At 39.5% G+C, this 17277-nt stretch overlaps 1 protein-coding gene across 2 annotated transcripts in view; it reads left to right on the top strand.

The window, feature by feature from the left end:
* The window catches only part of XYLT1 (xylosyltransferase 1), a 435908-nt gene that overhangs the window by 406287 nt on the left and 12344 nt on the right, over positions 1-17277 (top strand). For both annotated transcript variants that reach the window (XM_044660441.1, XM_044660437.1), the window contains 2 exons: positions 28-290; positions 6136-6331. In XM_044660441.1, coding sequence (XP_044516376.1) covers positions 28-290; positions 6136-6331 — 459 coding nt within the window. The remainder of the gene's footprint in view (positions 1-27; positions 291-6135; positions 6332-17277) is intronic.

Raw genomic sequence — 17277 nt, 5'->3', positions numbered from 1 at the left:
CATTTTCTTTCCATCCTGTGAGCACAGCAAACTGCCCGACCAACATTTTTTGCACGTAAATTTGAAGCTGTGGTGAATCAAGAAATAATAGGCCAACTGGACTATTACCTTTATGGGAACTATCCCTCGGGCACCCCAGGCCTCCGGTCATACTGGGAGAATGTCTACGATGAACCTGATGGGATCCACAGCATCAGTGATGTTGTACTGACCATGTATCACTCATTTACCCGCCTGGGTCTCCGGAGAGCCGAGACATCCTTACACACCGATGGCGAGAACAGCTGCAGGTGAGCTCTGAGGCCCTTTGCTATTCCTTCTAAAGTGTCCAACCGTGGGGAACAGAGATAAAATGCCAACATCATTTGGGATAGATAACATTGGCCATGGGAGAGAGAGAGAAGAGGAAGAAGAAGAAAACAAAGGGGGAATCAGTATTTTAGGTATTTGGAAAATTTTCTTTTTGTTCTTTTTTTTTTCTGAGGAGATGAAAATCATTTAAATTACTGAATATAACTTAGCTCATGAGTTCTTACTCTGTTTTGTGTCCTGAATTCCTTGGACAGTCTGGTGAAGCTTATGGACCCCTTCTCAGAATGGTACTTTATTTTTTAAACCCTTATTTTCTGTCTTAGTAATAACTCTATAAGCAAATGGGCTTTAAGTGACTTGCCTAGGGTCACAAAGCTGATAAGTAAGTGTCTGAGGCCAGTTTTAGACTGAGGGCTTCCCAACCCCAGACCTGACTCTCTATCTACTGTACTACCTAGCTGCCCCTTAAAAGAATATTTTTAAATGCAGAAAATAATATACATAGGATTTGCAAGAAAATCAATTATATCAAAATATAATCATTAATATAGTTTTAGAAAGCTTGTCAATCCCAGATTAAGAAGCTCTACTCTAGTTTTCACTTTCTTCCTTTCAGTTCTTCACTTCTTTTTCATCTCCTCTTCCTTTCTCTTTTTCTCTTCTTTTCTCTCTTCTTCTCCCATTTTCTTTCTCAGTCTTCCCTCTATTCATACCTTGGGGGTAGCGGGAATGGGAGATAGAAAGAGAAGAATATCATAGGATCATACACCAAGAGCTAGAAGGAACTTGGAAGTCATCTAATCCAATTCCCTCATTTTACAGATGAGGAAACCGAATCCCAAGGAAGTTAAATGATTTGCCCAAGGTCACAGACCTGGGATTAGAACTCAGGTCCTCTAACTCCAAATCTAGCATGCTTCCCACCGTCCTGCATTTTCTCCTCAAGCAAGGTTCTCATTTTTTTAATCTCCCACCACAAGTCCCAAACATGCTGCCTCTTCCCTAAGCTTCCTTCCTTTTGGGGATGTCTTCTTATCAAGTATCCCTGCAAGAAAACTAGGGTGACAAATAGAATTTCCCATCATTAGCATGTGTTCTAAGGCCTCTCCTTCTGCAGACATAACTGTGGAGTCAAGTCCTTGGTTCAAGGCTCTCTTGGTTCATGTCATATTATGTGACTCTCAGTTAAATCTGTGTACTAGACAGTTCTCTAAAACTATAAATTGCAAGTGTACTTACTAATCAGCATTGGCAGAAGGAGTTTCCTCCCTTAGAGTTCCCTATTACAATGAAATCACAGGTCCTGACCAAGAAACAAACAATAATAATATTATAGGACTCCTCTCCTTACAATGTACTTGGAAAGACAACCCACATCCTTTTGTTGACCTAGACTTTCTTTGTGCAGAATAATCTTTAACTAAGCAGACTGGGGCTTGGAAATCTTTTAGGGTTATACTAAGGAAATGGTGTGCCCCACTTTAAGCAATCTCAGTATATAAAATTTGAATTTACAAAACAAATCAATTTGGGAATGATCATTTGCACTCTAAAAAGCCTTATTTGGCTTACAAAAGGAGTCACTGTGGAGATTTTTAAAATAGACAAAATAGGCAGGCTCTCCCTCTCTGGTTGCTTTCTCTCCCGTTGCTTTGGCAAAAGATTTTGATTTACACCCTCTTCAGGAGGATTTCTGTAGCTGAAGTTGAAGGAGAGGCATATTAGTCATCATATTATCAGACCTTAAGGACAGACCTGCATAGGACCAACCCAGACCCCTTTGGAGCTTGTGAACAGCACCTGATTATACTGTCAATTGTGGAGGCTACTGCCAAGTAATAATGGACCCGTTGTTTTTGTTTTTGTTTAATTTTTTACCTCATCCCAAACTCTAGGCAAAAAGTGTGTGTGTGTGTTTGTGTATATGTGTGTGTGTGTCTGTCTGTCTGTCTGTCTGACTATGTGTCTATGTGTCTATCTGTTAGTATGTATCTGTGTGTATGTTTGTTTTAACTTGGCTGCATTTGCCCAAGATGCATGTTTTGTTTTTTCTTCGTTTCACATCTCATCCTTTGTAACAAGGTAGTGATTTCAGGAAATGGGTAAACACAGGAGGTTTATGTAACCATTGTAATTGGGCATAAAAACTTAGGCTTCTGATGGAGACTGGAGGGAAACGTGTATTTAACAGAATGGGGACAGTGATTTGTGGAATGCTGTTATTATGGGACAATAAGTACAGTATAAGTGCTGGACAATTTAAACTTTGTCAAAGCAGGCAACCTTTTATTTTTACAAGTGATAAGGAATGCCGAACTCTTGTAACTTGTCTTCCTCTCTAATCTCTCTCCTGTTTTCCACCCCCTTTTCTTTCCCTCTCACTCCCCATTCTCTCTTTCCCTCTCTCTCTCTCTCCCTCATTTTCTCCTTTTTCTCTTCCCTTTTCTGTCTTTTTCTTCTTTCTATTTTTTTTTCCTATTCCCCTGTAGCTCTGCCTAATCTGACTGGTTCTTAGTCAGCATTTCTTGAATATCTACTCTATGGAGCATTGCCTTGGATGCTTTGTAGAGGAAAGATCGAAGAGATATGTGAAGAAGGTTTTGGGACTAGGAGAGAGGAAAATACAATATCCATGTATTAATAACTTCATAACACCACCAAATAAATATAAACAGTGTGAATGAATATAGTACACATTGACTATGGAGACAAAAAGGCAAGGCGCAATCAGTCAAGTTAGATTAATCCCTGGCAACTTCTTAGAAGGAGAGATTCTTTTGAGTTGATTTTAAAATGGGAAGGTAAGGGGAATAAATCCATTCTATATAAGCAGTGTGAATAGGAAGCCATTTCAAATGTGTTTTCCTTGAGGCAAAGAGGAGAGCTGAGTGAGATCCAGAGATTTATACAACTTATGTATTTGTGTTCTTGGTACCTTCCTGCCCCCTCCCTGGGTACATGCCTCAGTCCTACCGTAACAGGTGACACTTCCATTCAGATCTTGAACTGAAGGTAACCTCAGAGGCTATCAAAAGCAACCCCTGAAAATGACTTACAACAAAGAATGCTTTCCACCGCCAGAGAGAGAACTATTTGAGTCAGAATGAAGATGAAAATACACGATTTTTCACTTGTTTATTTGGGTTTATGTTTTGGAGTTTTGCTTTTATAAGATTACTTGCTTACAAAAATGAACAATATGGAAATATGTTTTGCATGATAATACATGTATAACCCAGATTGAATTAATGGGCAGCACCAGGAGAGGGAAGTTAAGGGAGGTGAGAGATAAGTTCAGTCAAATAACTTAGGAGAACTTGTGTGGAAATTTGTTATTACATATAATTGGTTAAAAAAAGAAAGAAAAAGAAAGAAAGAAAGAAAGCCACCATCTAATTTACTAGATGAGGAAACCAAGGTCTAGAGATGGCCAACAAGGCAAGGTCAAACTAAGCAGAAAACAGGAGTTGGCCCCTTATACAGTCAAAGGTATAAACCAGACTCCTTTTGCCTCAAACACTAAAGGGATAGCTGCCATTGAACTGAGAGATGTTTTCTTAATGTTGATGCTTGAATTGAGAGGAGAGGAACAATTAATTAGTCCCCTTCCTTTACTATGTGCCTCCCATCCAGTTGCTGTGTCTAATTTTGCAAGGAATCAAGAATGTAGAAGGAAGAGAGAGAAAGGAGAATAAGATAAGGAATGTGCTCTGGGGCATCTTTTATGACAGAATGGAAAAGAGCCAACCTTGGAATCAAAGGATTCAAGTTCAACTCTGAGCCATTCAGTGTGACTCTAAGCAAGTCACTTAGCCTTCTGGCTTCAGTTTCCTAATTTCTAAATTCAGAAGATTGGCCAAGATGACCTCTAAGGCCCTTTCAATTCTAAGTGTATATATTAGAAAACTCTTAAGTTAATCAAGCTTGTATTAAAGACTCTCTATGTATCCGTCCTTCTACTAGACTATGCTGTGTCTTTCTACCCACCGAGGAGCAAGGGTGACAGCTTGAAATAACTTCATTGCTGTCTTCGTTCCTCCATCTCACACTCTGATCAATAAGGACAAGTGCGGATGTGAGCTAGGGGACTAAGAGAAGACTTAGGTTACTTTCAATATGTACTCTGGTGGTCAAAAACAGTGCCAGAATGGAGTCAGACTCTCACTGGGGCAGCCACTGCTAAGGGTCTCCTCTTCCAGAAATGAGTCTTTAGTTGCATCTCATTGATTCAGGCCAGTTCCCAAACACAGTCAACATTTGCCACTGCCCATCCTGAGAGCAGTAGGTCTCAGTATTCCAAACAGCAGTCAGATGATTGCTTGTGTTGGCTGCATGGCCTTGTGGGCTCTGTTTTCACAGCGTGCATCAGTGTTGGCCTTGTTGATAAACTTGCTGGGCTGTGTTGATTCCAGAAGCTTTGTGAACAGCACTGCCTGGTGTCAGGGGCTGTGAGAAAACACCATTTCCTGACAGACTAACCTCACTGGGCATATTCCAAATGAGAAACTGACCCTTCTTTGGCTGCTTGCTTTAGGGTAGCTTCTCTTACTTGGGTTCCATGTCACTGGCACCCTCTTAGAATACTATCCACTTTGTACATGGCACCCTGAATAGGGTGGATCTGGGTGCTGGCAGGCTCTCCCGTTGAAATTTGTTTGTCTTCCTCCTACCTGTCAATCCCACATCTGAAGGGTCCTTAATCAGTCCTTAACATAAGTTTCTTGATTTAGAGAGCTTCTTAAAGAGAACTTAGAGATCATCTTTGCCAACAGCTTCATTTTATACCTAAAGAAATGAATCCATCTGGGAATCAAACTCAGATCCTTTGACTTCACAGCCTCTGACTCTTTTATTTTTATTTTTTAGTAATATTTATTGTTTCTATGGCTCATCCTTTTACTTAATTCATTCTTTTTTTAAAGTTTTTTTGCCAATTTACATATAATAACAATTTTCAACATACCCTTTCTGAGATTATAAGATCCAAATTGTCTCCTTCTCTCAGAGACAGTAAAGCAATTTGATCTGGGTTATTCATGTATTATCAGGCAAATCACTGGTCATTGTTGTAAAAGAATACTTATATAAAACCAAAACCCCAAAATATGCCACATTCCCCAGCACAATGTAGTCTGGACCTTTCATTTCTCTGGTGTACGTAAGGGAGACCCAATTAAAGAACCTCCTGGGGGGCAGCTGGATAGCTCAGTGGATTGAGAGTCAGGCCTAGAGACGGGAGGTCCTAGGTTCAAATTTGGCCTCAGACACTTCCTAGCTGTGTGACCCTGGGCAAGTCACTTGACCCCCATTGCCCACCCTTACCACTCTTCCACCAAAGAGCCAATGCACAGAAGTTAAGGGTTTAAAAAAAAAAAAAAAAAAAAAAAAAAAAAAAAAAAAAAAAAGAACCTCCTGTACCAGTGGAAGTTGACACCTTCTCCTCAATGAGGAAGGAATTGAACTGGAGGATCCCATAGCTTCAGTGTCTGTAAATGAATGATGAAGTGACTCATTCCAACATCACATGAGTTGGGTCTGAGTTGGATCTGAACCCAGGTCCTCCAGGGCTTATTCTACTATACCTTACATCACCCGATGATTCTGCATGGCACAACTCTTGTCAAAATTATCTAGTGAGCTGTTTGTCTTTGGTCACCATTCCCCTCTCACATCAGTGCCCCCTTTCATCTTCCTAATATGGCCCTAGGGGTTGGCTCAGCAGCCAACCCCACAGGTCCTTATTTAGGAGGTCGTGCCCCTCAGCCTCTTCTGGCTCTGATTTGGGCTTGCACCCAGTCATGGACGTGTGTTTCTGTTTTTCAGGTACTATCCAATGGGTCATCCAGTGTCCGTTCATCTGTACTTCCTTGCTGACCGTTTCCAAGGCTTCCTAATCAAACACCATGCAACAAATCTGGCTGTGAGCAAACTGGAGACCCTGGAAACATGGGTCATGCCAAAGAAAGTCTTTAAGATTGCCAACCCACCCAGTGATTTTGGGAGACTTCAGTTTTCTGAGGTAAGGACTGAGAGGTTCTGCTTTAGCCCTCTCCTCATGTACCTCTCCTTGTAAACTTGTTTTTAGGAAACAGGATAAAGGACAAAGAGACTGATGGGGCTAAGTTCTAAATATCTGGAGGCCTTCTAATGTCCTAAAAATGTTTCCCAGGTGCACTCCTCACTATTAGCCTCATCCTGAAACCAATCAATCAAATTCAGCAGTCAATTTGAAACATTCAATCAACAAATACTTATTAGGCAGCATATTCTACCCTTATTTATGCATCTGACATTGTTCTGGGCACTGACAATATAAGTAAGAAGGCTAAAACAACCCCTACATGCAACATACTTGCATGGACAAGTATATATAAAAATATATCAACGTAAGTTAATAAATAATTATATTTATATATGTTTGTATATTGTATGTGTATATATGGCGATATACCTATGTGTATATATGTATCTGCATGTGTGGAGATATACATCTCTCTCTTTTTTACATATATGTATACACACACAAAGTAGTTTGAAAGGAAGGGAACTCACAGTGGAGTGGATCAGGAAGGAATTCATGAAGATGATACTCTGAGCCCTATCTTTTTTTTTTTAAGTATTAAATTTTTTTATTTAATTAATCGATTTAGAATATTTTTCCATGGTTACATGATTCATGTTCTTTCCCAACCCCCTCCCATAGTCAACGAGCAGTTCCACTGGGTTTTACATGTGTCATTGATCAAGACCTAGTTCCATATTATTGATATTTGCACTACTAGGGTGATCACCAGAGTCTACATCCCCAATCATACCCCCATCGAACCATGTGGTCAAGCAGTTGTTTTTCATCTGTGTTTCTGCTCCCACAGTTCTTCTTCTGAATGTGGATAGTTTTCTTTCTCTTAAATCCCTCAGAATTATCCTGGATTATTGCATTGCTGCTAGTAGAAAAGTCCATTACATTCGATTTTACCACAGTGTATCAGTCTCTGTGTACAATGTTCTTCTGGCTCTGCTCCTTTTGCTCTGCATCAGTTCCTGGAGGTCTCTCCAGTTCACCTGGAACTCCTCCAGTTTATTATTCCTTTTAGCACAATAGTATTCCATCACCACAGATGCCACAATTTGTTCAGCCATTCCCCAATCAAAGGGAATCAATCAAACCTCATTTGAGCCCTTTCTTAAAGGAAAGATTTTATGAGGCAGAGAGAGGTAGGGAGTAAGAGCATTCCAGGCATGGGGAATGACCAGTTAAAAGAGATTGAGGGGCAGCTAAGTAGCACAGTGGATAGACCACCAACCCCAGAGTCAGGAGGTCCTAGGTACAAACCAGTCCTCATATACTTCCTAGCTATATGACTCTGGGCAAGTCACTTAACCTCAATTCAAATCTTGAGTTTAAATCTTGGCTCAGCCACTTATTGCCTATGTGACCTTAGACAAGTCTATGGGGTCTCAGTTTCTCATCTGGAAAGGTAAGAGGGCAGACTAAAAAATCTCTGATGTCCTTTCCAGTACAAAATCTGTGATTCTATATGCAGAGAATACTGCCGACCCAATCTAGTGACCCAACACCAGTCAGCTAGGAATTCTTTACAACTAATAGAGATAGATGTGCAACAATCTAACCAAACTCTCTTGCCTAACCCTTCTGGTAATCCATTACATCCATTTGTAAGAAGACTGGCCAGGATTAAGCATACAGTCTATGGCTGAGGCTGTTAACTGGCTCATAAAGGCTCCATGGTACTGGCCTCATTAACCAGGGGAACTAATTAGACACAGTTTTGTAAATATGGATTTAGATCTTGAGTCAGGGCTACTTCTTTTTAGGGGTAGATTGGAGAGCACAAGAGCAAAGGTGTCCCCATATTCTTACATGGATGTTTGCAAAGGGGTGCCAGAACCAACTCTAGCTTGCAGTTTTTGGAGGCAGCTAGATGGCTCAGTGGATTGAGAGCCACACCTGAAGATGTGAGGTCCTGGGTTCAAATGTGGCCTCAGACACTTCCTAGCTGTGAGACCCTGGGCAAGTCACTTAACCTCCATTGCCTAATCCTTACAGCTCTTCTTCTTTGGAACCAGTACATGGTATTGATTTTTAAGACAGAAAGTAAAGGTTTTTAAGTCTTTTTTTAAAATAGTCAATTGTTAAATTTTCAGTATGAGCATTTTATATCTCAGAAATCAGCAATCCCTACAAATCACAGCTTGATTTATCATTTCCTTGATTATCTTTGTTGTTGTTCAATCATGTCTGATTCTTTGTGACCCCATTTGAGGTCGTTGATTATCTTTGTTCTTGTTCAATCACATCTGATTCCTTGTGACCCCATTTGGGGTTTTCTTGGCAAAGATACTGGAGTAGTTTGCCATTTTCTTCTCCAGCTCATTTAACAGATGAGGAAAACTGAGGCAAACAGGGATATATGACTTGCTCAGGGTCATACAACTAGGAAATGTATGAGACTGGATTTGGACTTGGGTCTTCCTGACTCCAGGTCTGACACTATCCACTAAATCCCAACTTAGCTACCTATTGTTTGTTAATATTTAAAAAGTTAATTATGTAGTCTTTTTAAAAATGCTAGTAATATAGATTAAAATTAAAAGTGTGTGGGCAAATATTCCCCCCACCCCACCACCCCACAAAGTGCCTGAGTGCCAAACATTACTAGCATACCCTTGTATTGCTCTATAAACAATTCTTTTTCTTTTTTTTTTTTTAAACACTTACTTTTAGTCTTAGAATCAATACTTATATATTGGTTCTAAGGCACAAAAACAGTAAGAGCTAGACAGTGAAGATTATGTGACTTGCCCAGGGTCACACAACTAGGAAATGTCAGAGACCAGATTTGAACCCAAGACCTGTCATCTCCAGGCTTGGCTCTCTATCCATCAAGCCACCTAGCTTCCCCCTCTGGAAACATTTCTGGAGTTCAGCTGGAGTGCTACCACACACTTCACTCAAGGAGTGAAGTCAACACCAAACTAGAGACCTGGTGACTATAAGCTAATAATAATAATAATAATAATAATAATAATAATAACAACAGGCATTTATATAGTGCTCTAACATTTGCAAAGTACTCTAAACATTGCAAAGCAATGCAAAGTGCATTACATCCACTCTCTCATTTGAGTCTCACAGCACCCTGTAGGTGTGAATGCGTAGCTGTTTTCTCCATCTGACATAAACTAATGATCCCGTGACATATCTCCAGGCATCACCCCACGAGCAAAGCACTGACCTGTGCGTGCAGCTAAATGCAGAACCATGTCCAAACAGGGCATCTGCATGATTTTTCTTGTTAAGCCACAAATTTCAATTAAGGCACCAAATTGATTGGGTAGATTTGTGCAGCCATTAAAGAGCCCTCTCTATAAATTATTGGCTTTCTGGGGCAATTAGAAGGTGCCACAGTCAGATTCAACACTGGGGCGGGCGCAGCCAATTGGAGACATTAATGTCCCATTAAGGAGATGAATGTCGGGTTCATTCTGTTTATCAACGTGGCTGTTGGGTGACTTGCCGTCTCCATGCCGTGACAAATGATTGTGCCTGTCCCATTTCTTGTGATTTGCGAGGGCTCCCATTGTGGGTTTAGTTCTTCAATCCGTGGACCCTTATGTCAAGAAACACTTGGCAGAGAGTCAGGACACAATGAAAAAAGCCCTAAATCCACCGTATCCATAGTTTTAAAGTTTTTCGTCTTTCTCTCCTGCTTCCCCACCCCCGGCCAAAAAGGGAAAAATTAGGGAGTTAAATTAGAGGAAGAGAAGCAGGTGATGTAGAACAGAGGAGTCAGAACAGAGGGAACAGACAGTCCAAAACACTCCAAATCATTTGATTAAAAATGTAATTGGAAAATATTTAACAAAATAAGAATGCAATAAAACAGATAGCATAACATTTTAAAATTAAATTGAGGCAGTTAGGTGGCTTGGTGGATAGAAAGCCAGATCTGAAGGTGGGAAGTCCTGGATTCAAATTTGGCCTCAGGCACATTCTAGCTGTGTGACTCTGGGCAAGTCAATTAACCTTCCAATTGCCTAGCCCTTTCTGCTCTACTGCCTTGGAACCAATCCACAGTGTTGATTCTAAGATGGAAGGTAAGAGTTTAAAACACATACACATGTAAGTTGATTTGTAGCCTGCATGGATCTTTCTGTATGGATTAGAAGACCCGACCCCATTTCTATTTGAATTTAACATCCCTGACATAAACAAAATCCACTGACCTTTTTTGTCTCAAGGGTCAAATATGAACTCCTTTGGCATGTAAAGCTCATCACAACATGGTCCCTTCCCTCCCTTTCCAGTCTTCTAATACAGTACTGCGCTCCTCACACTCCGTGATCTAGCTATATTGCCTGTTCGTTCTTCCATACATCCAACACTCCATCTCTCAGGTCCGTGCTGTTGCATTAGCTATTGTCCATTCCTGGAACATACTCTCTCCTTAAATATATGGCTTTTTAACCCACTAGGGTGATAGCCTAGTGGATGGAAAGAAAACTAGCTCTGGAGTCTTATGACTGGGGTTCAAATCCCACTTCTGATACTTGTTTGATGTTAACTTCTGTTTCCTTATCTGTAAAATAAGGGGAGTGGGCTAGATACTTTTAAGGTCTCTTTCAGCTCTAGATCTGTGCTCATATGATTTGTTCCTGAGGAACACACTGGCCGTGTGAGCCTCGAAGAACCCCCACATCCCTCTGTAAGACTATTAGATGCAGAAAGGTTGTTATTCTGCATTGACAGAGCGAATTTCTTCATTCAAAGCTCTTTACTCTGATAAAAATCATTGTTCTCTATTGGGGGGGTGGGCGGAATGAGAAGAAAAAAATTGTGGAAACTGGTAGAGTCTTTTCAGAAAGGGAGATCTCTCTTTTATCTAGGAATGAGTCCCATCCCAAAGCTTAGGGAAAAGATTTTGTTTTGGTTATGTCGATGTGTGTAGTATGTGTAGGTGTGTATGTATTTTGCTTTTGTCAAATGATTATTTCATAATGAGTCCCAAAATGGTTCTGGTCCATCTCAAATGTTTCATGGGAGAAGGAAGTTCATGACTAAAGTCAGTTGGTTTCCCCATTCCTTCATAGAATCCGTTGTTTCCTCTGTCCTCCACAATACATCCTTCTGGGGTATTAGAAAGAGTCATCCATCTCTCTTTATTCTTCCCCAATGACTTCCCAGCTTACCCATTTTGTCAGCATTTTCTTCTGTTTTAAAATTTAATGTCCCTAAAATTACGATTTTTTTGCAAGCTGCAAGAAAGACATTCAGTGGATTTTCCTCTCTCTGCATTGCTCATGAACATATCTATTCTTTAAGCAAGGTAGAGAAGTAGCAGTTGTGTGAATATTACGGTCTTTCCTTTTTACTTTCTAATTTCAAAAACATAGAATTTGCTAAACAAACATTCTTTTCTTTTCTCCTTTTCCCTCTCATTTTTCAAAAATATCCTGGCTCCAGAAGGAAAGGGATTTAACACTGAATGAGCTTTTAACATTGATTTCGCTTTCCTTAGTAAAATGAAAGTCCCGTAATTGATGGGTTGGTTAGTTTTGCTGAATTGTTCCTTCTTTCTTTCTTTCTTTCTTTTTTTTTTTTTTTAAATCCTTACCTTCTGTCTTGGAGTCAATTGACTCCAAGGCAGAAGAGTGGTAAGGGCTAGGCAATGGGAAGTGTCTGAGGTCAGATTTGAACCTAGGACCTCCCATCTCTAGGCCTGGCTCTCAATCTGCTGAGCTAGCCAGCTGCCCCACTTTTCTCTTTTTTTTAAATTTTCTTTATTATAAATGATGGAGCTCTGGAAAGTGGCTGGAGAAATATTAGAAATGTTTGTGATATAAAAACAAAAGATAGCAATAAAACTATTTTAATTGAAAAAACAGACATTTCTTTAACTATATGTCTTTGGTCCTATCTGGAGAAGGAAATGGTAAACCACCTCGTTATCTTTGCCAAGAAAACCTCAAATAGGGTCACAAAGTCAGACACCACCAAACTTTGGTCCTCCATTGGGCCCCAGTGGACAGGTCTTTTAAAATGTTTTAATCTTTAAATTACTTTTTGTCCATCCTATGCTAGTTGTTAAGCTGGAGATCAATGGGATCTTAAATATATACTAAGTTAAATATAAGTTAAATTATAAGTAATATAACATATAATATTTTATATATGATGTAAAGAAATATAAAATAAATTCTATATAAGATGAAATATATATGTTTATATATAATAAAGAATAGCCACCCATCCTCATCTCAAGGGGGCAAGCTTTGATCTATACTGCCTCTCAAGTATTCATTCACTAAACATTTGTTGAACTCCCACTATGCACAAGGCAACACTGGGTTGTTACTTCCTGAGTTCCATCTGTATTGAGCTTGTTTTTTTAAAGCAACAGACGCTACTATCTGAACATAAACGGGTAATACACATTGTTCCCTGAAGTTTATAAAAATTGAGAACTTGCAACAGCTCGAAGCCGATGCCTGTCCAAAAGCTGTGAGACATCAGAGCATGAAACCTAGGAATGTAGGGGAAATATGTTTTTAAGAAAGAGTATAAATATGTGCGTGTGTGTGTGACTGTATACATATACAAGATGCTGTTTCAAAAAGGAAAAAAAGATTTTCCTTTGGAAAATAGAAGACACATGAGTTGGGTTGTCTTCATTCTTTTCTACCAATACAACTCCATGCTGCATCTTTAGAAACAGGAAATTAGTACTCCTGAGGGACATAAAAAAAAAAGATATCTAATTTAATTTGGAAGAATAACAAGGCTTCTCTGCACTAGAAATCTTTGCAGTAGATTCATTTCTTAGCACACTAGCAGAGAAGATTCATCCTGGGGGGAGAGGGGGGAAGAAATCACATATGTACACATAAAAGCGGGTGACAAGCAATTAGCATGAGCTTTTGGTTCCTAGTGACCTTGTTTGTGCTGGGACCAACCTGAAATAAGCTACGTGTACAATGTCTGAATCCAGGACTTCTTTTCTAAGACCAGTTTGTCCTCTGCAAATGGATAGTGCCTACTCTGTATTTATGGACACACTGTCTCTCTGTTTATGGATACTCCCTTTCCTGTTTTTTAAATATTTTTTCTCTAACGTCATCAATGCCCATTTGTGCCAGAAGCTAGAAGAGTGACCATTAAAGCCCAAAGCACTGGAAAAGCAGCTTGAAAGATGACAACGATGAGGATGGTGATGTTGGTGATGGCAATGATGATAGCATTTATATAGTGCTTTAAGATTTGCAAAGTACATTACATAGGCTTTCTCATTTGATCCTCATAACAGCCCTGCTAGATAACAGTGTTACTATTATCCCCATTTTATAGATAAGGAAACTGAGGATGAGAGACATCAACTGACTTCCCCAGAGTCACACACCTAGTAAAAGCTACTGAGATAGGGGGCAGCTGGGTAGCTCAGTGGATTGAGAGTCAGGCCTAGAGACGGGAGGTCCTAGGTTCAAATCCGGCCTCAGACACTTCCCAGCTGTGTGACCCTGGACAAGTCACTTGACCCCCATTGCCCACCCTTACCACTCTTCCACCAAGGAGCCGATACACAGAAGTTAAGGGTTTAAAAAAATTTTTTTAAAGCTACTGAGATAGGTCATGTTTTTTCCAAGTCTAGTGCACTATTTACTCCAAGAGATCATAGGATCTTATGTTTAAAACTGGATGGAATCTTAAAAATCATCTAATCTAATCTTTTCACTTGACAGATTGAAGAAATTGAGGCCAGAAGATTGAAGTGATTTGTACCAAATCACAAGAATATTTAATGATACATGGGATGTGAACCCAGTTCCTCTAAAGAAAAATCTAGTGCACCTTTTGCTCTACCACCACACAGATGCACATAGTAAATGCTTATAAAACATTTGCTAAATGAGTATGAGGAGTTGACCATATGGCAGCTAGATGGTCCTGAGTTCAAATCTGACCTCAGATACTTAGTAGCTATGTGACCATGGGGAAATTACTTAATCCTGTTTGCCTCAATTTCCTCATTTGTCAAATGAGCCAAAGAAGGAACTGACAAACCACTCCAGTATCTTTGCCAAGAAAACCTCAAATGGCATCACCAAGAGTCCAACATAACTGAAATGACTGAGAAAAAACCTTATCCATAGGAAAATGCTTCCACTTTGGCTTACTTTCCTCTAATATTGTGGTTTGGAGCTATCTCTCCTTTGCTACAGGTTGTTATGTATTTAAGGAAAACAAACTAATTTTAATAGCATATGAAAGAAAATAAAATGTGAATCTGTGCTTATAAGAGAAAAAAAAATCCCTCCAGCAATGAGTGATTTAGTATTTTGGTTTATCCTTGTCACCTTGATTGATTGCCAAATTAATAAAGAGTCATCAAGCACATTTTTGGGGATAAGCTTTTTGGGGAGATAAGAAAGTATAGAATGTTGTCCTTTCAAAGAGTTTACAGTATTTGAAGGAATAATTATAAAAAATTATTGTCAAGATAACAGTCACAAGCCATTGATCATTTAGTTGACAGAGACAGTAAATGCTATCACAGTGAAGAGAGATAGTAATGGACTGGGATGATCTGGGAAGATCCTTTGCAAAAGATCTAGGATGTAAGCTGGATCCTGAGGGATTTGACTTGGAAAAGGAGGTAGGACAGAGGGCATTCTAAAGGAGAGAGAGGAAAAAAAAGCTACATAGCAAAGAATTCCAAAAGAAGACTAGGGACAATGTGAAAACCAAAAACCCAAAATACGTTCAGTGTGACAATTCACAGAGCAATTTGGTGATAATGGAGGTTTTGTGCAAAAAGAAAAATAAAGGAAGAGTATTCAATCTGCTAAGATAGAGTGGAACCCACATTCGTGTCCATAATAGAAGGTTCCATCAGAATTATATGTCCCTTCAATTCTGGAGTGGTCAAAAAGAGATTGGAACTCTTTGCAAAGGTAACAAGATGAGAACCATGTGTAAGAAAGAGTAAGAAGACCAGTCAGGCTAAACTGCAGTGTATACAAAGAGTAATGTGTAATAAGCCTTGAAAGGTAAAGTAGTAGCACCATTGTGAAACACCTTAAATGCCCAACATCAGATTTCATATTTATTCATAGTGGTAAGAAGATGCTCTTTACAACACATATTATGTTTTCAGACTAACCCATTGTCTTAACTGTGAGTGGGGAGAAGGGGGTGAATAAATTAGCTGCTGTGGCAGTAGAAACAATCAGTTTTGACAATAGAGTGGATTTGGGGAGTAAATCAAAATGAGAAGCCAAGCACAACACAGAGTTTGCATGCCTGGGTAAATGAAAGGATAGTGATGCAGAGGACAAAAATAAGGAAATTCACAAAGGGCTGGTTTGGAAGAAAACAATTAATTCAGTTGAGGTGCTTTTAGGAATGTCCAGGAATCAGAGAGCAAATTATATTCTTTTAATACTTTATTACTTTAGAATTAGAAGCAGCATGATATCATGGCCAGCAACCCTATTCTTGGAGTCAGAAGGACTGAAAAGACCTTGGGACCTATCTATCTGACTTGGAGCAGAAATGTTCTCTGTTTCCCCCATTATAATGTAGACTCCTCCAGAAGAGGGACTGTTCTGCTTTGTTGTTGTTCTTCCTGGTGCTTAGTACAGTGTTTTATATGCAATAGGCACTTACTAAATGCTTTTTTTCTTCAATTATTCATTCTATCACTCGTCATCCTGTATGACTCTTATACTGTGACTTTTGACAAATAGTCATTAAAGGATTGGCCCAATGTGCTAGAAGTCTTTGTTTTCATATATTAAAGATAGCAGGGTAGCCTCTAGCCCATGGGTTGTCTATTGGTTGTGTCTCAATTACATGACTAGAATCTCACCTTCTTTACTGGCTGCACATTATCGATGATGCCTTTTACACCATTTCTCCCATGCAAGTCATTCTGCCAATATTCTGTAACCTACCATGTATCTTTCTTACTTCTTATTTACTAAGAAAATTGAGGTCATTTACCATGAGCTCCTTCTTCTCCATTTCTCTTCATCCCCAAACTCCTTGACACCTCATTCTCCTTTCTTCCAGACCTTAGTAATAAGGTGGCCCCTTCTCCTCACGATGACAAGCCTTTTTTATATGCCCATGATCCCATCTTCTCCAGTGAATTTTCCCTGCAGACATATCCTCTCTTTCTCTAATCTTCAAGCTCTCCAGATATACTGGTTCCTTCCCTACTATATTCGAAAACATTCAAGACCCCCAAAACTTAAAAAAAAATACTTCATTAGCCCCTATCATGTCCTCAGAATGTTATCCGATATCTCTTTTCTTCTCAAGTAAAGTCCCAAGAAAAGCTATCTACATTGTTTTCAAATCATCTTCTTTCACTATCTCCTTTACAATCTGATTTCCAACCTCATCCCTCAAGTGAAATCAAGGATCTCTTAATTGCCAAAGTTGATTATCTTCTCTCAGTCCTCAAACTTTTTTTTCCTCTTCTGTTGCATTTGACTCTGTTGACCACCCTCTCCTCCCAAATACTCTTTCCTCTCTGGGTTTTCATGACACCTCAATTGGTTTGTCTCCTGCCCAACTGACCATTCCTTCTCAGTTTCTTTTACTAACTCATGCTGTGTGTATCACACTACCTAACTGTGGGTATCCACCAATTCCCTTTTGTCTCTGTTAAAGCCCTCTCTTCTCTTTGTCTCTCTCTGTACTTTCTCTTACTGTTTTAATCAGTTCCCATCTACTTAATTATCATTTCTATGCAAATGATTCACAGATCATATATCCTGTCTCAGTCTTTCTCTTGACTTTCCAGTTGCACATCACCAGTTGCCTATTGATCATGTCAAACTGGATGTCTCAGAAATGTATCAAACTCTACAGGTCCAAAGTGGAGCTCTTCTTTCTCCCCTGAACCTACCCTTCTTCCAAACTTACCTAGTTCTGTCGAG

The sequence above is a fragment of the Gracilinanus agilis genome, chromosome 1 (assembly GCF_016433145.1).
Source record: "Gracilinanus agilis isolate LMUSP501 chromosome 1, AgileGrace, whole genome shotgun sequence".
NCBI classification, from domain to species: domain Eukaryota; kingdom Metazoa; phylum Chordata; class Mammalia; order Didelphimorphia; family Didelphidae; genus Gracilinanus; species Gracilinanus agilis.
This window is presented reverse-complemented; position numbering and strand designations above follow the sequence as displayed.